Source organism: Oncorhynchus kisutch, linkage group LG22 (genome assembly GCF_002021735.2).
Source record: "Oncorhynchus kisutch isolate 150728-3 linkage group LG22, Okis_V2, whole genome shotgun sequence".
Classification (NCBI taxonomy): Eukaryota; Metazoa; Chordata; class Actinopteri; order Salmoniformes; family Salmonidae; genus Oncorhynchus; species Oncorhynchus kisutch.
Window position 1 is genome coordinate 42,599,115 of NC_034195.2, and position 25,225 is coordinate 42,624,339.

The 25,225-nt window shown below is 44.4% G+C and overlaps 1 protein-coding gene across 14 annotated transcripts in view; it reads left to right on the plus strand.

Moving 5' to 3' along the window:
- The first annotated feature begins 2,799 nt into the window (after positions 1 to 2,799).
- Positions 2,800 to 25,225, plus strand: part of wt1a (WT1 transcription factor a) — a 23,509-nt gene continuing 1,083 nt past the window's right edge. The window contains exons 1-9 of one of the 14 annotated variants that reach the window (XR_004204854.1): positions 2,800 to 3,600; positions 7,589 to 7,705; positions 8,861 to 8,963; positions 15,194 to 15,277; positions 19,481 to 19,902; positions 21,898 to 22,042; positions 22,158 to 22,247; positions 22,444 to 22,536; positions 22,816 to 25,225. The exon at positions 22,816 to 25,225 is cut by the window's right edge and continues 1,083 nt beyond it. Coding sequence is in view for 12 of the 14 variants with exons in the window: in XM_031801843.1 (XP_031657703.1) it covers positions 3,201 to 3,600; positions 7,589 to 7,705; positions 8,861 to 8,963; positions 15,194 to 15,277; positions 19,481 to 19,948; positions 21,898 to 22,042; positions 22,158 to 22,247; positions 22,444 to 22,536; positions 22,816 to 22,914 (1,599 nt within the window). In the remaining 2 variants the exon portion in view is untranslated. Of the gene's footprint in view, positions 3,601 to 7,588; positions 7,706 to 8,860; positions 8,964 to 15,193; positions 15,278 to 19,480; positions 19,949 to 21,897; positions 22,043 to 22,157; positions 22,248 to 22,443; positions 22,537 to 22,815 lie in introns of those variants that run through there. The other 13 variants (XR_004204855.1, XM_031801845.1, XM_031801843.1 and 10 more) reach the window with 13 other exon arrangements.

The following is a 25,225-nucleotide window of genomic DNA, read 5'->3' on the forward strand; positions in this document are numbered from 1 at the left end:
AAAGCAGTGAGTCACTGACTCTAACCTCACAAACACTATGTTGTGTTGTGTTTTTCCCTGTGTGTTGCAGTGTGTTATGATAGAACTCTGATGCAGCATTATGCTGTCCCCCCCCACCATCCAACTGGCTAAAGCTGGGTCACCCCAGCTATTTATTACTGAGCTCAGTAAACTCACTGAGGAATACGACCATACAGACACAGGTTCTGACAGATTCCTGGATCTCTGCCTGGTTTTACAGTTGGACACTGCTTGTTGGGGGTTTTGATGAGTGAGGAACACAGCGTGTGTGAGTGTATATGGGCAAGCGTCCTTGTTTGTGGGCGTACAGTAGGCTTCACTCCCAGGTGAAGATCGGCTCCTCTCTCCCTTACTAACGCCCTGTATGGGGTCACAGCAGACAGGGTTGGGAAGGGGAGTTAGTGCACTGTCACAGAAGGGAAAGTAGCCTAACATTTTCTTTGCATCTGAATGTGCAGGATTTGGCAAAAAGCTAATGGTATGCTTTCTATATCCACTTTTTCACATTCTTCACTTTGCTGGTTTACAAAGCTTATTTCAGACAAGCAATGGACCATTCCCCTGTGACTTAAAATGCATCCATTTCACTTTTGAACGCATTAGACAATACAATTCCTGAAATTCTCAAATGGCCGAGATAGGGTCGGGGTCACGTTCACGGATAGTGCGTGACTTTGTGTTGCTCGCTTAACTTTGCCAGAGAGTTCAACCAAGAGTCAGCACCTGTAGGTTTTGCGCGGCCCTTTTTTGGTAGGCTATAAATATATAAGACTTGGCCATATATACTCCTTTCTAATCGAAACGGAATTCTCACTGTGCTGATGCAAGCTAGCTACATTAATTATTATGAACCACGTGAAGTTTTGACTAGTTCTTCGACTCAGTGGCTGCAGTCCCATCATCAAATGACGGGGGGAAATCGGTAGTTTGTTCCAGTTAAATAGCCATAATCCATGCTGTGTTACAGTGAGAGCATTTTAGGTGAACATTTATTTTTTGCTATAGCAGCCTATACATAACCTTCCGTTATAGAGAAAGTGTTGGATTCTTTCCGATGGCACAATTTGTCTCCCTGTAGTCGAGGTAACGAGATAGGCTAGTCCTATATGTTTCGTCTTTCAGACTATTTCAACGTTTTTTAAATAACATAATTCGTTTAGTTTCGGACCAAATAACAGTGACATGTCAATGTGTTGCCTTTTCTAAGTCATAGCCCCGTAGAAATACCGCTAATTTACACAGGAAGATACTTGGGCATGTATTCGTAATAAAGGATGTATAGCCAAACCCTCAATTTCAGTCTCAAGGTCACAAACCTGTTTTGACAGAATTTACACAAATAAACATGTCTAGAAATTTCACGTCACCATCGACAAAAACATTAATAATAGCCTATAAATGTAGGCATACTTCAAATTAAGTAGCGTAATTTGTAACTATTAATATAAATATAATATAACAATAAAACATAATAATACGTTATTATTATTATTAGGCAAATATTGTATTATTATAGGCTACTTTGATTAACGTTTAGACTGAGATATGTTAAACTTTTTCGACAGCTTCATATAATGTTTAGAGATAGAGTGAACGAATGAAGAAAAAATACAGGAATGATCAGAATACATTTAGTCAAAACAATTACATATACCTACCAGAAGATAATTGACCAAGGCACCTCTCGAAAAACAAATTGTTTTACCTTCATAGGAGCCGCTTATTTAATCAATGTTAAAACATATTCATATAATATAGGAAATATAATTTCGCAAAACATTTCGAGAGACGAGAATGCCACTCCATGTTGATGTTGTATTTACGAATTGTATTTTCGTAAATAGGCCACGTTTAATTGCTTTCATGATACAGGCTAGGCTACGTGCAGTGACGAACTGTATGAGAGACAATTATGTTCAACTCACCGAACCATGACGACTTCCTCATGACGCACTACATGGAAAAGAGACACTGATTTACATTTATTTTAATTTTATTTAACCTTTATTGAACTAGGCAAGTCAGTTTAAAAAAATCTTATTTACAACGAAGGCCTACCGGGGAACAGTGGGTTAACTGCCTTGTTCAGGCGCAGAACGGCAGATTTTTACCTTGTCAGCTCTGGGATTCGATCCAGCAACCTTCGGTCACTGGCCCAACGCTCTAACCGCTAGATCCCGGCAGCGTTAAAATGCGTTAAAATGTTTTAGCTAACGTAAGTGTTTGTGACCAAAAAGATGAGAAATGATATTGTTATTTCAGAAGCATATAGCTTACACATGTTTTTGGTCTTCGTATGCAGTAATATTAAATATGGATCCACTTCCCATATATGTCCTATTTTGGGGATAAAGCTCATGATTAGAAATAAGCCACCTCCGGAATAAGTTAAACACACACAGTAATAATAATTCCAAATCTAACTATTTGGCAACATCCAAAGATTCAATGAATAATCATGTTCCAGAAAAATCAAGCAGTAACATTGGTACTGACAATTTATTTGGACATGTTGTGAAAATAATAGTGAAACGATGTACAATTGTATTGTTATTTCTAAATCCCCCAACTTCGTGCTATTCAAACAGAACTCTCTCTCTCTCACTCACATACACACACACTCACACGAGCGCAGGCTCATTTAGGGTGCACAGAGAGATGGGCGTTTAAAGTGAGAGGCTGAGGGGCAGTACTAAATGAATGAAGCCCAGCACTCATCCCTCTTGCTCATTGGCCTTGGCTCCTCCTCCAGCCGTCTCACTGGGTCTGTATTTGAGGTTTGTGGGCTCTAAAGAAAACAGACGCATGAGTAAAGGAATAGAGGGCTACCCCCCTCCTCCTCTCTTCCTCTCCCACTCTTTCTCCTCCATTGACAGAGCTGAGAGAACGCTCCCCAGGTTAGACATCCAGACAGACCTCTCTCCACTACATGGACTATCTACCACAGCACACAAAACAGACACGTTCTATTGTTTCGACTTTCGTTTGGGGGGAATTGTGTGTGTTTTCCTTAAAAAAAGCTGTCTTTCAATGCAACAATGAAGCTTTGTTGGACTTAAGTTTCCACAGAACCAGGAGCCGGTACATCAGAACGCCGAAGAAGACTTAGGTCCGTTTTCAGAGCGATCCTGTCGGGTTTTTGGACAGACTGGTTTCCAGGTGCGGTTGCTCCAACAGAGATGGGCTCAGACGTACGTGACCTCAACGCCCTGCTGCCCCCGGTGCCAGCCCTGCCAGGGGGGAATGGGAACTGTACCCTGCCCGTCAGCAGTGCCCCTCAGTGGGGCCCTGTACTGGACTTCCACACTGGTGCCCCCTACAGCTCGCTGGCCCCCCACTCCTTCATCAAGCAGGAGCCCAGCTGGAGCTCTGGGGATCCCCAGGAGGACCCTCACTGTGGCCTGAGTGCCTTCACCCTGCACTTCTCTGGCCAGTTCACTGGCACAGGGGCCTGCAGGTACGGGGCCTTCGGGGCCCCCCCTCCACCCAGTCAGCCCCCACCAAGCCAGCCAAGGATGTTCAGCAACGCACCCTACCTGACCAATTGTATGGACACCCAGCCCTCTTCCAGGAACCAGGGTAAGATCAATATCTAATCTGGAGATTAGTGTATTAAAATGTTATTGTGGTTGCACTAGGACTTGATATTTGGTTAATTAAATATTTTTAGTCACAGAAATATGGCATTTGTTTAGTAATGTTCATTATGGTGATTGTAGTTTCAACAGTTGGTATACTTCTAGTACTTTTGTATCATGTTGTACAGTTATTGCACTTTTATGTTTTTATGCTTCCATGACTATTTCCCTGCCGACAGTTTTTGTTAACTCTGGTGATGTACAGCTGTGTCTAGTTCATGATCAATAAACAAACAAAGGAATGATAGGTAGACCTGAAAAACAATAAATACATTCATAATGTCAAGCTCATATCGAGGATGACATTTTCTTAGGTGAAGCTTGTGTTTTATTTTGCTAGTATGTATGTCAGTGAAATAACTGATCTTATTGCCAGCACAGTACAATGACAATTTGTTGACATTAGTTTACAATGTAGAAAATATCTGCATTTGCTATGCTGTTTTCTTTATTTCCTTATAAGAACTTTAAGTTATTTGAACTTTGTACTGTTTAAATGATTTGTCATTAGTATATGCTATAGTCAGTCATTTTCATTAGGAATTATATATTGAACTTCTGACATTGCTTTTAAATGAATGTGTAATTTTAACCAAAATTATTTTCAAACAGAATAGATTATTTTCCTTAAAAGTGGACACACAATTTGATCTCTGAAATTCTAACAGCAGCTGTGGTATAGTTAAACTGATCATATGAGAGTGTACAGTATTCAAAGAATTTGTGGACTTGTGGTTTTATTACAATTGATTGTTGCAAATACAAATGTTTAGGAGTCTTGGGGTTGAAAAGGTACACACATACTAAACATTCATAATTAATGGATTCATTGTTATGATGAACTGAACCATTAATTAGCCATGGCATATACTGTAGCTACTGTATAGGCTATAGAATATTATACTAAATTAATATAAATGAAGGGAAAACAATTCTCAGTGATGACAGAAAATGTAATTACTTGTGAACTTGTAGTAAATTGACATAAACTAATCTCAGTATAACTCCTTAAATCAGTAAAATATTATCTGAAGCTGACCAATTGTGAGTGACATCTACCTGGCTCCTGATTTCCAAGTTTTTTGAAAAGTGATATTATTATGACAGCTATTTGTAGTCAAGCTCTAGGATTTCTCTTCAGGGCTACTGGGGTCACCCGTGCTCACACCCCAAATGTAACCTGTCTGCACTTTTAATGTCAGATTAATTACAACTAACATCAGTATCAAAAGGGCTCATCCAACCTTCAATCCCCTTATCATACCCCTCCTGTGCCTGGCCAAGCAGTGAAAACAAGCCATGGCTAAATCTCAGGCGGGTCACTTTCACTAGATACTGATAATACACTGAGGCTCACTGAGGGAGAATCCACTGTACTCGTGATCTGTTTACGGTTACCATGCGAAACGACACAGTCCGAACTAGTTAGTGTGAGGACAGGCATTATGTGTGTATTTGGGTCAGTTTTGCCAATGTACTTGTGCTTGTGTAATTCCACGTGTGCGTGTTGAGTTTACTTGATTGGAAGAGGAGAACATGAGGATAAAGTAGTTAAGGAATTATTGTAGGCACTTTCCTTGTACACAATGATCCAAAACGGAACATATTTGTGTTACCCTTCAAAGCGTTACGTTACCCTTCAGAACATTCCCTTTTTATTATGTTTAGATTTCTTAATTAACATATTGTTTTTAAGTAGGCTTATCATTCAGTTTTATAAATGAGTTCCCTTGATTTACCATGCTGGGTGACATTTGTAATACATGTAAATTCTGTAATAGTATGTAAAAGCACAACAATATTTCTTGAAGTATTCTTTCAAGATTTGTAGGCCACTTTGCGCCTGCTTTGTCAGAATGCACAGTAAAAAGAAGAAGAAGTCACTTATCGAAATACAATTACTGGGGAATCACAGATGGAATTCTGAAGTGTATTAATATCTACAGTATATCTATCGTCACTGTAAAATGTGTTTTTATTTATGAAAGCACTAATTTATAGAATTAGACACTTGGCGTCTGACTATTAATTAGGTTATGAGTTGACTATTAATTAGGTTATGAGTTGACTATTAATTGGGTTATGAGTTGACTATTAATTAGGTTATGAGTTGACTATTAATTAGGTTATGAGTTGACTATTAATTAGGTTATGAGTTGACAATTAATTAGGTTATGAGTTGACTATTAATTAGGTTATGAGTTGACTATTAATTAGGTTATGAGTTGACTATTAATTAGGTTATGAGTTGACTATTAATTAGGTTATGAGTTGACTATTAATTAGGTTATGAGTTTACTATTAATTAGGTTATGAGTTTACTATTAATTAGGTTATGAGTTGACTATTAATTAGGTTATGAGTTGACTATTAATTAGGTTATGAGTTGACTATTAATTAGGTTATGAGTTGACTATTAATTAGGTTATGAGTTTACTATTAATTAGGTTATGAGTTGACTATTAATTAGGTTATGAGTTGACTATTAATTAGGTTATGAGTTGACTATGAATTAGGTTATGAGTTGACTATTAATTAGGTTATGAGTTGACTATTAATTAGGTTATGAGTTGACTATTAATTAGGTTATGAGTTGACTATTCACAATGGCTTCTGTAGCATGTTAAGACTTTGGGAGTCGGTATAACTTCAACATGTATTATTACATCTAGTAAGTATGATACTAGATACTGGATACATAGATACTGTAAGTATGATACTAGATACTGGATACATAGATACTGTAAGTATGATACTAGATACTGGATACATAGATACTGTAAGTATGATACTAGATACTGGATACATAGATACTGTAAGTATGATACTAGATACTGGATACATAGATACTGTAAGTATGATACTAGATACTGGATACATAGATACTAGGTACTAGATACACAGATACTGTAAGTAATACCCTTAAGGTCATTGTTCAGTGGTTTAGCTTTGATTACTGGTCCTCAAAATCAATGGCTTGTGAATGGTTCATAATATATTTCACAATGGTTTATAAGAAGTTTATAACCATCAAAACAACAAATAAACCAACAAATAAACATTCTAAAATGTCATGTCACTTTGTAAGTGGGGCGGCAGGGTAGCCTAATGGTTAGAGCGTTGGACTAGTAACCTGAAGGTTGTATGTTCAAACCCCCGAGCTGACAAGGGACAATCTGTTGTTCTGCCCCTGAACAGGCTGTTAACCCACTGTTCCTAGGCCGTCATTGAAAATAAGAATGTGTTCTTGTGTTCTAGTTAAATAAAGGGGAAAAAATAAAAAAGTGCATTTGGTATTTCTTCACATCCCACTGTAAAGCAGACTGGACACAAACTGCACACAAACTGCACACAAACTGCCTAGGCAGTGCCCTTCATTATGCCCACTGTGACCCAGACCAGCCCTGTGTAATGTGATGGGGATCAGTCCTCCTCTACTCAGTCAGACAGGGATGGAAGACAAATAGAGCTCTTTAATGAGTTTTGAGTTAACCCTGCTGGGCCGCTGGTGAAAGTTGTGCTGGTGTGTAATTAATGGCGTTGCTGTTAGCTGGTGTGTAATTGATGGCGTTGCTGTTAGCTGTTGTGTAATTGATGGCGTTGCTGTTAGCTGTTGTGTAATTGATGGCGTTGCTGTTAGCTGGTGTGTGATTGATGATCTGGTGTCCCACCCTGGGTCAGACATAGGCATGATTCTGGTGTCAGCCCTCCAGTGTCCTGCCACAGTTTGTTTTCACTCAGGAGCCTTTCACTCTCACCCCAACGCAGGGGTTACTGGGAGAGGGAGGGAATTTACCTACATATGCAGCACAAAGGGTCGGGGCGCTAAATGTTAGCCAGTGAGCTAACATTTTTACCTACTTCCATGTTCTGAAAGTCTTGGAATTATTAATTTAGTTTTTCTAAACCTTTCTTCTTTGTGTTTACAGGTTACAGTGCTTTCGATGGTGCCACTAATTATGGTCACACTCCCACACATCACTCCTCCCAGTTCCTCAGCCACTCCTTTAAAGATGAAAACTCCCTAGCTCAGCAGACCAGTATGGGTAAACAGCACCTATATTACTGCAATGATGGTTTGTGTGTGTGTGTGTGTGTGTGTGTGTGTGTGTGTGTGTGTGTGTGTGTGTGTGTGTGTGTGTGTGTGTGTGTGTGTGTGTGTGTGTGTGTGTGTGTGTGTGTGTGTGTGTGTGCAGGTGTGCGGGTGTGCGCGTGTGCGGGTGTGCAGGTGTGTGTGTGTGTGTGTGTGTGTGCAGGTGTGCGTGTGTGCAGGTGTGCGGGTGTGTGTGTGTGTGTGTGTGTGTGTGTCTGTGTGTGTGTGCAGGTGTGCGGGTGTGTGTGAGCATTCATATGTGTGTACGTGGATGCACAGTCTTAGAATAAAAGGTGCCATCTAGAACCTAAAAGGGTCTCTTGGCTGTCTCCATAGGAGAACCCTTTGAAGAACCCTTTTTGGTTCTAGGTAGAACCTTTTCCACAGAGGATTCTGCATGGTAAACATGTGTATTGTGAACTCCGTACTCCTCACCTAGGGAGTGGCCTCCATCTTAAAGTCACTGTGAGGTTAAGTCTTACACTGACCTTCACGTCACTGTCATAAATTAATAGCATCTTTTTCTTTATTGTCCTTTTCTTCATCCATGGTCCTGCTGTTAGTAAGCAGCCGGATGTGTGTGTTGCTAATTGTATTACTGTGATGTTGTAAATCGTGAGCTCTCTGTGTAGAAATGATAACTGGAGGAAACGGCAATACAAGGTTTTTGGAATGTTTAGAACTGCCCTGGGACCCATTCACAACACGTGGAGGCAGAGCCAAAGCAGTGATCCTTCATTTGCACTTTGAAAAATCAAAAATAGTGTGTGTGCTTTACGGCTTCATAGAACAGCCTCTTGTTTTTAGAAGTGCTGTCTATATAGACACAGTTCACAGGTTTCTTTCTCAATGTCCCTCTCAGGATAGTTTTTTTCAGAGGAGGCGCTGTCAGACAAACAGCTCCATTGGACCAGGGATGAGTTTCCTGAAAGCTTTGTGGTTAATGTGGTACTTCCAGACCCAGACAGTATAAAGTGTCACGTTGGCTACACATCTATCAGGAAACGTACCTCTGTGCAGTTGTGAAGCACTCCTTAATATACCATCACACTGTTTTAATTCTCAATCAGTGGAGTTGGTGGGTGATAAATGTATTTTGCTTGTGTAGGTGAGCAGCCGTATTCTGTCCCTCCACCCGTGTATGGATGCCACACCCCATCAGACAGCTGTACAGGCAGCCAAGCCCTACTGCTGAGGAACCCTTACAACAGGTGAGTACTGGAGCAGCCCCACTACAGTAGATTCACTTGCCCTTACCTGACATCACATCCCTGCCACTCACCTCAGCCCCACTCCTATCACTCACCTTAGCCCCACTTCTATCACTCACCTTAACCCCACTTCTATCACTCACTTTAGCCCCACTTCTATCACTCACCTTAGCCCCACTTCTATCACTCACCTTAACCCCACTTCTATCACTCACTTTAGCCCCACTTCTATCACTCACCTTAGCCACACTTCTATCACTCACTTTAGCCCCACTCCTATCACTCACCTTAGCCCCACTTCTATCACTCACCTTAGCCCCACTTCTATCACTCACTTTAGCCCCACTCCTATCACTCACCTTAGCCCCACTCCTATCCGTCACCTTAGCCCCACTCATATCCGTCACCTTAGCCCCACTCCTATCACTCACCTTAGCCCCACTCCTATCCGTCACCTTAGCCCCAGTCCTATCCGTCACCTTAGCCCCACTCCTATCCGTCACCTTAGCCCCACTTCTATCACTCACCTTAACCCCACTTCTATCACTCACTTTAGCCCCACTTCTATCACTCACCTTAGCCACACTTCTATCACTCACTTTAGCCCCACTCCTATCACTCACCTTAGCCCCACTTCTATCACTCACCTTAGCCCCACTTCTATCACTCACTTTAGCCCCACTCCTATCACTCACCTTAGCCCCACTCCTATCCGTCACCTTAGCCCCACTCCTATCCGTCACCTTAGCCCCACTCATATCCGTCACCTTAGCCCCACTCCTATCACTCACCTTAGCCCCACTCCTATCCGTCACCTTAGCCCCAGTCCTATCCGTCACCTTAGCCCCACTCCTACCACTCACCTTAGCCCCACTCCTATCCGTCACCTTAGCCCCACTCCTATTCATCACCTTAGCCCCACTCCTATCACTCACCTAAGCTCCACTCCTATCCGTCACCTTAGCCCCACTCCTATCCGTCACCTTAGCCCCACTCCTATCACTCACCTTAGCCCCACTCCTATCCATCACCTTAGCCCCACTCCTATCACTCACCTTAGCCCCACTCCTATCCGTCACCTAAGCCCCACCCCTGCCAGTCACCGAAGCCCCACTCCTATCACTCACCTAAGCCCCACCCCTGCCAGTCACCTTAGCCCCACCCCTGCCAGTCACCGAAGCCACACTCCTACCACTCACCTAAGCCCCACCCCTGCCAGTCACCGAAGCCCCACTCCTATCACTCACCTAAGCCCCACCCCTGCCAGTCACCTTAGCCCCACTCCTATCACTCACCTAAGCCCCACCCCTGCCAGTCACCTTAGCCCCACTCCTATCACGCACCTTAGCCCCACTCCTATCCGTCACCTTAGCCCCACTCCTATCCATCACCTTAGCCCCACTCCTATCACTCACCTAAGCTCCACTCCTATCCGTCACCTTATCCCCACTCCTATCCGTCACCAAAGGCCCACTCCTATCACTCACCTAAGCCCCACCCCTGCCAGTCACCGAAGCCACACTCCTACCACTCACCTAAGCCCCACCCCTGCCAGTCACCGAAGCCACACTCCTACCACTCACCTAAGCCCCACCCCTGCCAGTCACCGAAGCCCCACTCCTATCACTCACCTAAGCCCCACCCCTGCCAGTCACCGAAACCCCACTCCTACCACTCACCTAAGCCCCACTCCTATCTGTCACCTTAGCCCCACTCCTATCACTCACCTAAGCCCCACCCCTGCCAGTCACCGAAGCCCCACTCCTACCACTCACCAGTGCTAAAACATCTGTTAATGTTACAAAGCAGTCTAACATGCAGACATCTTATTAAGCAAATATAGTTTTGATGATTCTAGTCATTGAAGTTAGTTAAAGACAGTGGTGGAAAAAGTACCCAATTATCATACTTGAGTAAAAGTAAATATACCTTTTAAAGAAAATTACTCAAGTAAAAGTGAAAGTCACCCAGTAAAATACTACTCGAGTAAGTCTAAAAGTATTTGGTTTTAAATATACTTAAGTATCAAAAGTATGAATCATTTCAAATTCCTGATATTAAGCAACCCAGACTGCACAATATTCTTGTTTTTTTATATACGGACACTTCAACAATCAGACTAATTTACAAACTAAGCATTTGTGTTTAGCGAGTCTGCCATATCAGAGGCAGTATGGCTCACCAGGGATGTTCTCTTGATAAGTGCGTGAATTAGACAACTGTCCTGTCCTGCTAAGCATTCAAAATGTAATGAGTACTTTTTGATGTCAAGGAAAATGTAAGGATTAAAAAGTACATTATTTTATTTAGGAATGTAGTGGAGTAAAAGTAAAAGTAATCAAAATTATAAATAGTAAAGTAAAGTACAGATACTCAACAAAAACTACTTAAGTAGTACTTTAAAGTAATTTTACTTAAGTACTTTACACCACTGGTTAAAGGGGGTCAGGAAGCTGCCCCTTTACAGCTGTCCTGACTGGCCAAGGTTGTGCTGCCATCATAGAAGACAATAATCATCATCAACATAGTTCTAAAATTAAATGTGGAGAAGTCACTCTGCCAATGAGCACTCCGAGTGGCTAGAGGAAGGAGGAAGTGAAGTAACAGTGGCAGGAAGTTGGAAGTACGAGACTGTACTGATTTCCATCCAGGAAATGATCTAAAGAAAGGCATTTATCATGTTTGTACTGTAGTTCTACTCTCAAAACTTTCCATTGGAATGAATCCATTCACCGCTTATTCAAATCGCATTCACGACCTGACAAAGAATAAGATAATAGCATATTTACTGTGTTTTATTCATATTTGAAGTTTGTTTCATTGAGTTAAATAGTTAAATACAGTATGTAGATGGTATGGATGAGGATCATGTCCAGATAAATGAATCACAGTTGTCCAGACAGAGAATGGGAGCAGTGCTCAGCAGGCCAAGATAAGTGGTGTAAACACTACTGGTTTCCAGTCTTAGGCCAATGTTGAATTCCTTCTACTGATAAGTAGCTCACTGTTCTCTGAGGGGAGAGAACCCCAGTGTAACCTTACACAACTGTTTACTCCCTCGCCTTGAGATGGCACAAAATTAGCTTGCATTCTTTGAATACCTTTAACATTTTGTTTTCAGCTCCAGGGAACATAAAGATTCAAAATAAGGGAATAGGACTTGATAAGAGTGTGTTAGTCAGACTGGATACTTGTGCTGGAAGCCTCATTCTGCAGGCTCTGCTCCTCCTGCTGTCATAAACAGCCTGATATCTGCTGTGGAAGGGAAGGGGCTGGGAATCCTCAAATCAAACCGCTAAGCTGCTCTCTAATCAAATGCCCGGTACCAACAGCGCTGTATTTATACAGTCAGACGGCAGTTATGTACTTTTTAACATTTTGGAAATACATGAAATAAAAACACATCCACTTATGAAACTAAGAACCAGGGAACCAGGGACAAAGTTCCTTTGGGAAGCAGTGGTGTAGAGGACGATGACTGAAACTTTAGAGCCGCTTAAACCAAAACACCCCTGCATTTGATTATTTTCTCAAGAGATGAAAATCTCAGGTATGTATAGAGCTGTTCATAGAGGACTCTACCTACCATGTACAGTAATGGTTTAGACTGCAAAGTTCCCATTAGAGGTGCTAATGGATACACTCTTCATCATCCTTCAACCCTCATCATTCTTTAACCCTCTGTCATCCTTCAACCCTTATCATCCTTCAACCCTCATCATCCTATTCAACTTCTCTTTCGTATCGTCTGAGATCCCTAGCGATTGGAAAGCTGCCGTGGTCATCCCCCTCTTTAAAGGAGGAGAAACTCTAGACCCAAACTGTTATAGACCTATATCCAGCCAGCCCTGCCCTTCTAAAGTCTTCTAAAGCCAAGTTAATAAACAGATCACCGACCATTTAGAATCCCACCGTACCTTCTCCACTATGCAATCTGGTTTCCGAGCTGGTCATGGGTGCACCTCAGCCACGCACAAGGTCCTAAACGATATCATAACCAACATCGATAAAAGACAGTACTGTGCAGCCGTCTTCATCGACCTGGCCAAGGCTTTCGACTTGTCTGGACCTCTGGAAGTCTCTATGGTGGTGCCACAGGGTTAAATTCTTGGGCCGACTCTTCTCTGTATATATCAATGATGTCGCTCTTGCTGCTGGTGATTCTCTGATCCACCTCTACGCAGACGACGCCATTCTGTATACATCTGGCCCTTCTTTGGTCACTGTGTTCACAAACCTCCAAATGAACTTCAACGCCATAAAACTCTCCTTCTGTGGCCTCCAACTACTTTTAAATGCTAGTGAAACTAAATGCATGCCCTTCAACCGATTGCTGCCCGCACCCTCCGGCCCGACTAGCATAACTACTCTGGACGGTTCTGACCTAGAATATGTGGACAACTACAAATACCTAGGTGTCTGGTTAGACTGTAAACTCTCCTTCCAGACGCACATTAAGCATCTCCAATCCAAAGGAAATCTAGAATCAGCTTCCTATTTTCGCAACAATGCCTCCTTCACTCATGCCGCCAAACTTACCCTTGTAAAACTGACTATCCTACCGATCCTTGACTTCTGTGATGTCATTTACAAAATAGCCCCCAACACCCTACTCAGCAAACTGGATGTAGTCTATCACAGTGCCATCCGTTTTATCACCAGAGCCCCATATACTACCCACCACTGCGACCTGTATGCTCTCGTTGGCTGGCCCTCACTACATATCCGTCGCCAAACCCACTGGCTCCAGATCATCTATAAGTCTTTGTTAGGTAAAGCCCCGCCTTATCTCAACTCACTGGTCACCATAGCAACACCCACCTGTAGCACGCGCTCCAGCAGGTATATTGCGCTGGTCATCCTCAAAGCCAACACTTCCTTTGGCCGCCTTTCCTTCCAGTTCTCTGCTGCCAATGACCGGAACAAATCTCTGAAGCTGGAGTCTTATATCTCCTTCACTAACTTTAAGCATCAGCTGTCAGAGCAGCTTACCGATCACTGTACCTGTACACAGCCAATCTGTAAATAGCACACCCGACTACCTCATCCGAATATGATTACTTACCCTCTTGCTCTTTTGCACCCCAGTATCTCTACTTGCACATTCATCATCTGCACATCTATCACTCCAGTATTAATGCTAAATTGTCATTTCTTTCGCCGCTAGGGCCTATTTATTGCCTTACCTCCCTACTCTTCTACATTTGCACACAATGTACATATATTTTTCTATTTTTCTTTTCTTTTGTGTTATTGACTGTACGTTTGTTTCTGTGTAACTCTGTGTTGTTGTTTTTGTTGCACTGCTTTGCTTTATCTTGGCCAGGTCGCAGTTGTAAATGAGAACTTGTTCTCAACTAGCCTACTTAGGGTGAAATAAAATTTAAAAAATTAAATCCTTTAACCCTCATCATCTTTTAACCCTCATCATCTTTTAACCCTCATCATCTTTTAACCCTCACCATCTTTTAACCCTCATCATCTTTTAACCCTCATCATCTTTTAACCCTCATCATCCTTTAACCCTCATCATCCTTTAAACCTCATCATCTTTTAACCCTCATCATCTTTTAACCCTCATCATCTTTTAACCCTCATCATCCTTTAACCCTCATCATCCTTTAACCCTCATCATCCTTTAACCCTCATCATCCTTTAACCCTCATCATCTTTTAACCCTCATCATCCTTTAACCCTCATCATCCTTTAACCCTCTGTCCTCCAAATAGTTGAATTGAATTGAAGTGAAACTCTACAGAACACTGTACTGTACGTACTTTAAACACTAGACAGAGTGTAGGCTACCGTCAGTGTACAGGGTACCAGGCACCAGAGCATCCCACTACAGTGAGCTGTTCTTGTGGTATGATAAAACGATGTGATGTCAGGGGCGGCAGTGATACATCTAAAGTATGTGTTTGGGAAAGCACCTGGCAGTTTAACTAATGATCCTGGAGCCAGACGCTTAATAACAGATGGTTATTTGGATCTGAGAGTTGGAGGGCTATGGAGGGGCTATGGTTAACACATCACCCTGTTGGTGTTAGTGTGGGTGGATGCTGATTCTGTGGAACATTCATGAGCCGTTGCCCAGGATGAACCTGTATAGATGGGGCCACATTTGATAATTCTCTGACTCTCCTGTGGTGCTTGTCTACACTGAAAACAGTGGTACCACGTTGTCCCAAGGAAAAATTCCTAAAAATGTTTTTTATTTGTTTAAATCCCAGCAGTGATAATTTATACCAAATGGCATCTCAGCTGGAATGCATGGCATGGAACCCTGTTAGCACGCTGGCTTCCACCATTAAGAGGTATGTCGACGTGACCCGCTCCTGTCATCTGAAACATTCCTCTTTGATCGGGATTAACAGTCATTAATCTGCACTAGTCTCAGAATAGCGGAGAGAGGGGGTGGTTGTTGGGGGTGGAGGGCTCCCTTCATTAAATCACACATTTGAACACTCACTGGCATTGTTTAAATATTTGATTTAGTAGCAGAGTGAGGCTCCACAGGGGGCCTGTGAAATACATCATTTCTCACTGAGGTGATTAGATAGAAAAAATATTCCCTCTATCACAGATGTCACATGTCACATATGGGTTGTTTTTTATTTTCTCTTAGCTCTCTGGCACACACACACACACACACACACACACACACACACACACACACACACACACACACACACACACACACACACACACACACACACACATACACACACACACACACACACACACACACACAAAACGTATAGGGAGTAAATATAGGGAGTAAGTATAGGGAGAAAGTATAGGGAGTAAATATAAGGAGTAAGTATAGGGAGTAAATATAGGGCGTAAGTATTGGCAGAAAGTATAGGGAGTTAATATAGGGAGTAAGTATAGGGAGAAAGTATAGGGAGTAAATATAGGGAGTAAGTATAGGGAGAAAGTATAGGGAGTAAATATAAGGAGTAAGTATAGGGAGTAAATATAGGCCGTAAGTATTGGCAGAAAGTATAGGGAGTTAATATAGGGAGAAAATATAGGGAGTAAGTATTGGCAGAAAGTATAGGGAGTAAGTGAAGGGAGAAAGTATAGGGAGTAAATATAGGGAGTAAGTATAGGGAGAAAGTATAGGGAGTAAATATAGGGAGTAAATATAGGGAGCGTTACTTTTTTCACACGACGGTGATCAGAGTTAACCTACCTATTTCCTCATCACTACATCACTGTCTCTAGTTGAGGGGGAAACATCACATGTTCACTTGCTTTACTGCTCTAATGAAAAGGTCCTCTTTCATTCTTGCTTTGTTGTCATTTTCAGTGTCCCTCTTTTTCTAACTCCCCTCCTCCCCTCCTCTACTCCTCCCGAACCCTCCCTCTGTTTCTGTCTGTTTTCTCCGGAGATTGTGTGCATGTTAAATTAGCCTCTCTGTTTTGTCTGTCCTGGCTGGGAAATGTATCCTGCTATAATTTTCCCGTGTGGAGCATCAACCTTGACCACGGTGGGACATGTAACAGAGGGGAAGGGCTCTGCACTGGGGAGTAGTGGAAGTAGATCAGTAGGCTTTCCCCCTGGGATCCTCCAGCCTGGGCTCCAGAGCCAGGGCTTAGTTAGACTGGAGGGGAGGGTCTGACCCTTCCACCACCTCCCCGAAAAAGCCAGCAGAGGCCGGGGTGACTGAATGATTAATCTGCTTCTAAATGAGAGGGACTCTAGTGCTTAGGCTGTGGAAAATTAGATGTGGAGTCTCATCTCAAGGAAGAGGCACGGCAAAGTATGCATGTGCCTCTTCCAGATAAACGCCACCACTCCCCAATCACCCTCCCCAGCCCTGTCACCCTCCCCAGCCCTGTCACCATCCCCAGCCTCCTCCCAAGCCCAGTCTCCCTCCCCAGCCCTATCTCCCTCCCCTCCAAAGCCCAGTTTCCCTCCCAGCCTCGTCTCCCTCCCCTCCCCAGCCCAGTCTCCCTCCCCAGCCCTATCTCCCTCCCCTCCAAAGCCCAGTTTCCCTCCCCAGCCCCGTCTCCCTCCCCTCCCCAGCCCTGTCTCCCTCCCCAGCCCTGTCTCCCTCCCCAGCCCCGTCTCCCTCCCCTCCCCAGCCCAGTCTCCCTCCCCAGCCCTGTCTCCCTCCCCAGCCCAGTCTCCCTCCCCAGCCCCGTCTCCCTCCCCTCCCCAGCCCTGTCTCCCTCCCCAGTCCCCTCTCACTCCCTTCCCCAGCCTTGTCTCCCTTCCCAGCCCTGTCTCCCTCCCCTCCCCAGCCTCCCCTCCCTCCCCAGCCCTGTCTCCCTCCCCAGCCCCATCTTGCTCCCCAGCCCAGTCTCCCTCCATAGCCCGTTTCCCTCCCCAGCCTTGTCTCCCTCCCCAGCCCCATTTACCTCCCCTCCCCAGCCTCGTCTCCCTTCCCAGCCCTGTCTCCCTCCCCTCCCCAGCCCTGTCTCCCTCCCCTCCACAGCCTCCCCTCCCTCCCCAGCCCTGTCTCCCTCCCCAGCCTCGTCTCCCTTCCCAGCCCTGTCTCCCTCCCCTCCCCAGCCTCCCCTCCCTCCCCAGCCCTGTCTCCCTCCCCAGCCCCATCTTGCCCCCCAGCCCTGTCTCTCTCCCCAGCCCCATCTTGCCCCCCAGCCCTGTCTCCCTCCCCTCCCCAGCCTTGTCTCCCTCCCCAGCCTTGTCTCCCTCCCCAGCCCCGTTTACCTCCCCTCCCCAGCCCTGTCTCCCTCCCCATCCCCGTCTCCCTCCCCAGCCCCGTCTTGCCTCCCAGCCCCGTCTCCCTCCCCTCCCCCGCCCCGTCTCCCTCCCCAGCCCCGCCTCGTCTCCCTTCCCAGCCCTGTCTCCCTCCCCTCCCCAGGCCTGTCTCCCTCCCCAGCCCTGTCTCCCTCCCCAGCCCCGTCTTGCCTCCCAGCCCCGTCTCCCTCCCCTCCCCCGCCCCGTCCCCCTCCCCAGCCACGTCTCCCTCCCCTCCCCCGCCTCGTCTCCCTTCCCAGCCCTGTCTCCCTCCCCTCCCCAGGCCTGTCTCCCTCCCCAGCCCTGTCTCCCTCCCCAGCCTCGTCTCCCTTCCCAGCCCCGTCTCCCTCCCCAGCCCCGTCTCCCTCCCCAGCCCCGTCTTGCCTCCCAGCCCCGTCTCCCTCCCCTCCCCCGCGCCGTCTCCCTCCCCTCCCCCGCCTCGTCTCCCTTCCCAGCCCTGTCTCCCTCCCCTCCCCAGGCCTGTCTCCCTCCCCAGCCCTGTCTCCCTCCCCAGCCTCGTCTCCCTTCCCAGCCCCGTCTCCCTCCCCAGCCCCGTCTCCCTCCCCAGCCCCATCTCCTTCCCCAGGCTCTGACTGTATATGTTAACGTGAGCCTGAGGTGTTAAGCGCCACAATGTGAATGATCTGTGGGGAGATTTATTGCAGCATGCAGCTTCACTGTCTCCACTCTGGCTGTAATTGGAAAGAGCAGAGACAAAGACTGCTTTATGCACCCTCACAACCATGTATTGATCATTTAACTGTGCAGGATACAAACCCTCCTTCCCTGAAATAGAAAAATGACAGACTGCTTTTTAAAACTAATGACAGATATAAGCCGTCTGGATATTATGGGACTAAATGTGAACCGTAGCTGTCTTGAAATGCTGTAGCTGCAGTGTACTGTACGTAACTGAACCATCTTCAGTTAATACTCTCAGAGGCTACCTTCAGTTTGTGATGGGTTAATAAGTGTTCAGAAAACATTTCCATTTCTAAAACAAGTAGGCTAGTACACAATACAAAGGATCGCACACGATACCTAAACTATGTTTCATACATATTCCATATTTCTGGATATACTACAATGGATCATGGTAGTTTTGTGCTATGTCCTTATCCTGTACCTCTATTTGATTGAGAGTAGTAGGTGGGTGACAACCAGGTCTTGCAGTGCTAACCAGTTCTTCTTTGATTTACTAAAGACAAGCCCTTATTTACTGAGGAAAACTAATATGGTATGCAGCTTGAACGTGTGTTAATCCCGGGTCAGAGAGAGAGGCCTAGCCTTACGAATAAATCTGTGAATGACAGGAAGTGAACCTTTTGTCTTTCCTCCGAGTTCCACTTTGGATGCTTTGGGTGAATATACTGCACTGTGACGCATAGAGCAATTTGCTCCTATGTCAAAACAAGTTATAGTGGGGGATTTCGCGGCATTTATTTCTTCTGGGCTTTTACCTACTGTCCATGCTATTGAAATACAATGCCAATGCAGCTGAACCTGGCTTAGCTAGATGAAGAGTGCTAAACTCCTAAATGGCAAGTTTTATTTAGGACAGGGAGACCCTTTTCAAGAGGGACCATTTACTGCAGTTTTACAGTACATTTAACAACGTGAAAATAATAGGCATTCATCCTACATTGCATCCTACATTTTCTTGACTTCCACTCTGTCGTTTTTCATGGCCCTGAAGCTGCTGAATGCTCTTCAGCTTTTATGTGAGTTGTAATTTGGCAGACAAAATAGAAAATGGTCACATCATTCCTCAGTAAAAATGCTCTTGTGTCTTCCTGTTTGTGGACAGCCATGCTACGGGCTATGAAAGTGACCCCAACCCTCCCATGGTGTATAGCTGCAGCACCCAGTACCGCATCCACACCCACGGCATCTTCAGAGGCATGCAGGTCAGTTCTCTCCTCTCACACCCACGGCATCTTCAGAGGCATGCAGGTCAGTTCTCTCCTCTCACACCCACGGCATCTTCAGAGGCATGCAGGTCAGTTCTCTCCTCTCACACCCACGGCATCTTCAGAGGCATGCAGGTCAGTTCTCTCCTCTCACACCCACGGCATCTTCAGAGGCATGCAGGTCAGTTCTCTTCTCTCACACCCACGGCATCTTCAGAGGCATGCAGGTCAGTTCTCTTCTCTCACACCCACGGCATCTTCAGAGGCATGCAGGTCAGTTCTCTCCTCTCACACCCACGGCATCTTCAGAGGCATGCAGGTCAGTTCTCTCCTCTCACACCCACTGCATCTTCAGAGGCATGCAGGTCAGTTCTCTCCTCTCATGGATACTTCACACCCAGGTCACACTCGGATTCCTACTCTCCATACGTAACTTTCCTTATGTGCTCAGGGCCAAGGTCGGCACAAGGAGCACAGACACATATTCTCGCATGAACACGCACGCACTCGCACACACACACACACACACACACACACACACACACACACACACACACACACACACACACACACACACACACACACACACACACACACACACACACACACACACACACACACACACACACACACACACACACACACACACACACACTCCCTAAATCCCAGAACAAGGTCATCCTCTACTTCCAAGTCCAGGCACTGCACGGGTGCTGGCAGAAGAGGAGGAGGAGGTGGGAGAGACTAGAGAGGTAGAGTAGAGAGAGAGAGTGAAGAAAGAGTGAAGAAAGAGGAGGAGGAGGTGGGAGAGACTAGAGAGGTAGAGTAGAGAGAGAGAGTGAAGAAAGAGGAGGAGGAGGTGGGAGAGACTAGAGAGGTAGAGTAGAGAGAGAGAGTGAAGAAAGAGTGAAGAAAGAGAAGGAGGAGGTGGGAGAGACTAGAGAGGTAGAGTAGAGAGAGAGAGTGAAGAAAGAGTGAAGAAAGAGAAGGAGGAGGTGGGAGAGACTAGAGAGGTAGAGTAGAGAGAGTGAGTGAAGAAAGAGTGAAGAAAGAGAAGGAGGAGGAAAGAGCCTGACGCAGTGAGTAGAATGCCAGAATAGTTGGGACATTTAAAAGGCATCTCAGGATGAAAAGGGAAGAGGAATCACTTTCAAGAAATCCATGAACAATAAAGATAGTTTCCATACGCAGGCCCATGTTAATAAATCATTAGATCTTAGTTAGTGTCCGTCGGCAGAGATTCTCCAGACCTATTCTCACTCCCTTCTCATTGTTTTCAAATTATACCAGGAAAACCTCATTCACAAAAAAGACATACTTGGATGAAACATTTGAAATGTATGGTATGAAAAGGTCTATGTTTGGAATGTCAGGTCTAAGTGGACACAATTAAAAAGTGTGTTGGTGCTCAGAAAGCCTTTTATTGGACAATCCCAACATTGGCTCCTTCCCCTCTGTGAAGTGTTGGTGTCTAGATAAGGAACAAGGCAGGCAGTACAGCAGTAAAACACTGAAATCATTTACTTATCAATAGGCTGCTAACACTATTAGACTGCCAGTGTCCACAGAGCCCATTACACTAAGAGCCTCCTATTGAACATCAGATGGGTTTCAGGGTCTGGGGGGGTTGAAGAAGGGGAGGAGTACAGGGGGGCAACTGAGATGGGGTCTGCCTAACGTCCGTGACTAACGGCTTACGTTTAGAGACTAAATCAGTGGCATGGAGTTCATTTGAGCGCTCGTTTTACGGCTAATTCTAGTATAATGAGCCTCCGTTAGCGAGATAATCACACTTCTTTTGCCTTGGCCTTTTTTAATTGGTCATTATTTTTGAGTTACCTTTTGCTGTGATAGACTAGTAGGTAGCTTAGTTACTGTTATCTCTTTATATGATATGTTATGGTTCTAACCCTGTACCATTGCTTACTATGTGTGTGTGTGTGTGTGTCTCTGCGTGTGTGTGTGTGTGCATGTGTGTGTGTGCGCGTGTGTGTATGCGTGTGCGTGTGTGTCCGTGTGTGTCCGTGTGTGTGCGCGTGTTTCCGTGTGTGTGCGTGTGTGTGTGTATGCGTGTGGGTGTGCGTGTGTGTCCGTGTGTGTGCGTGTGTTTCCGTGTGCGTGCGCATGTGTGTATGCGTGTGGGTGTGCGTGTGTGTCCGTGTGTGTGCGTGTGTTTCCGTGTGTGTGCGTGTGTATGCGTGTGGGTGTGCGTGTGTGTCCGTGTGTGTGCGTGTGTTTCCGTGTGCGTGCGCGTGTGTGTATGCGTGTGGGTGTGTGTGTCCGTGTGTGTGCGTGTGTGCGCGCCACATCACAGGATGTCCGACGGGTGCCAGGTATCGCTCCAGCCATTGTTCGCTCAGAGACCAATGAGAAGAGGCCATTCATGTGTGCATATCCTGGCTGCAACAAACGATACTTCAAGCTGTCCCACCTGCAAATGCACGGCAGGAAACACACAGGTAAGAGCCAGGGCAACCATAGATCAAACCCTATTACACTAACAGACTAGTGTATCAGTGATCCAGGTCTCGCTGTACCAAAGCCCACTCTGTGTTCCCTCTGCCCTCCCTCCAGGTGAGAAGCCCTACCAGTGTGACTTTACCGACTGTGGACGAAGGTTCTCCAGGTCAGACCAGCTCAAGAGACACCAGCGAAGACACACAGGTTTGCACTTTCTCTCTTTTTCTCTTTCATTTTCTCTTATTTATTTTCCCTCTCTCTCTTTCTCTTTCTCTTATTTATTTTCCCTCCATCTCTCTCTCTCTATTGTTAATGGAACACTATAACTCAGGTTCCCTTTGCAATGGCTTCCCTCCTGGCCTGTACTCTACTCTGTCTGTCTCTCTCTGTGTGTGCCTAGGGGTTAAACCGTTCCAGTGCGAGACGTGTCAGAGAAAGTTCTCGCGGTCTGACCACCTTAAGACCCACACCCGGACTCATACAGGTAAAACAAGTGCGTAAACGTTTATTTTTACACATCTACTTATCTCTTTTCTGCTTTGAACTTAGTTAGGTACGTTTCATGAACAACCGGTATGTAGAGCTCAAGACTTTGTGGGTACAGTGTTTCAACGAGTCAAGGATATGTTATTTTACCAGATGGAAATTGGTTAGATAAAATGTTACTGAAAGTGATCTAAAAGGATCATAGGAAATGAATTGGATCTCTTCCTCCCCTTCAGTATAATTTAAACCAGATACTACCTAACAACGCTCTCTCTCCCTCTCCTAGGCGAGAAGCCCTTCAACTGCAGATGGCCCAACTGTCAGAAGAAGTTTGCCAGGTCTGATGAGCTGGTTCGTCACCACAACATGCATCAGAGGAACCTGACCAAGCTGCAACTTGCCATCTGAGCCAGATCTGAACCAGACCACTCTGCACTGCATACACACTGGCCTCGCTGCTCTCTAACACTCTGCCTACATGAGACTCTGAATCTCCATCTCGTTCAACGATGCCTGTAGCACAAAGGGGACACGCAGCAGAGCAGGTCTATCCACTAGATAGCACAGCCACAAAGTAAAACATGACTGCGTTGTAAAGATTCACAAAAACAACAATGAGCTTTTTAGTCTTAATTTAAGGTAAGGGTTAGGTATAAGGTTTTAAAGAAGAGAAATTGTAGATATTTAAAGAAGAGAAATTGTAGGAATAGGCGGGGTTTATTACTTTGTGGCTGTGGTAACAGAGCAGGGGGCTGACAGTCTTGTTCATCTGCATGTAGCTGTAGAGCCTCACCTACGCACAGTCCTCCAAACAGCCCCATCTAAGGACGGTCCTCTGTCCAGATGCTCTGATCCAGAGGGTTATTTTTAGTAAGACATTTAAAGAGGAAAAAAAATAGTTTCTGTCTCTTGTTGGTGTTGTATACAGTAGACGTGAATGACTTTATGCTTTTTTTTATTATTGACTTTGAGCAGTTTCAGATTAATTTATTATTTTATCATACTTTTGTGAATTAAAATATCTTTCACTGGAATGATTTCTGGAACGGGGGACATTTTTTACTTTGGTCCAACAGCATGTTCATCATCGCTTTCGTTCAGTCCACAAATTTGATCTGCACCAGGTAGTTGAATCATAAAGCTACAGTAAGTCCGCTTCGGTCTGGGATGTTGTCTGTAAATATTGTTTCACTTTGACTGTGGATTTTGGGGATGTGAGTTAAAAAATATACATGTATTGTCACACTGGCTATGTGGCCAAGAAGTTGTGGTATTAAATTATGTAAATAATAGTACTGGACAATGGATTGTATTTGAAAAAAATATCCTTGCCATGGAAACATGTGACTTAAGTATTATACTTTAGACTAGACCTACTTAGATAGATCCAGGAAATGCTTTTTTACAGTTTTTCTCAACTGCTAAAACACTAAAACCCATTGGCTGAACAAAGTTCTCAGTTGCCTGGACTCATTTAGCTAATTATGCAGTCTGTTGTCAATACCTTAAACCATTTCACATGGTAAAACACAATTTGCAGATCTCACTTAGACTTTTCAGCAAAACTCTAAACACATTCTCATTCTCAAAACACATTCTGCACTCTAATGCACATGTCCTCCATACTGGTAGACACATTCTGCACTCTAATGCACATGTCATCCATACCGGTAGACACATTCTGCACTCTAATGCACATGTCATCCATACCGGTAGACACATTCTGCACTCTAATGCACATGTCATCCATACCGGTAAACACAAGTGGCAACAATCAAATACATTTAGAGAAGACATGTCATTGATTGAACACAACCACTCAAAATTGATTGAACCTGTTTCAAATGATGCGACACAACCAATATAAGCCAGTTCAGAGAGCAAACAGGTTGTTGAAGGTGGGAAGGAGAAAGTCTGAGAATGGATACTGTAGTACAGTGCATTGTAGGCTGTATACTCTACAATGGATGAATTGTATGGTCCTGAACATTTAGCTTTCCATTTATTAACAGTACTGACTGATCAATAGATTTTGACTGGTTGCAGGTTCATATCAACAAAGAACGAGAATTACAGTATCACAGAGACAAAGGACAAGTTTGTGAGGTGCAGGGTACAGTACTGTAAAAATAGGGGTACAAGGAGGAGGAAGAACAAAAAACAAAATTGCAAAGAGCAAAGCAGAGTTGTAATTTCTGATCCATTTTGAGCAATTTTGAGCTACTATGATAGAACATGTTTTCGTTCATCAAAAGACAATGACAGAACAATATGTACTTCTCCCTGAGAATTGTATGTTTTGAACAATGTGTTTTCTATTGCTTGAGTGTATATCACTCTCAATCATTTTGATCACTTTGTTTATGATTTGAGAGCAGTGTTTGATTTTGAACACAGGTAAAACTGTTTTGAGGTGAATGTTTCATTTTGCGAGAGGAGTCAGAGGTTATGTAAATAGTGCTTGAAGATGAGGTTTTGTGTTTAATGTTTTCAGGAAATGGAGCAAGGTTTCAGAAGTTGTGTTTTAGCAATTGAGAAAAACTGTAAGTGTCAAAACACTTATCTGTCATGGAAACATTTTTTATTACTCTGAAGTGTATTATCAGTATATTATGTTCTGTTCCCCTCTGTTTAAACTGTATTTTTCCCCACTATTTTTCTACAGTATATATATATATATATATATATATATATAT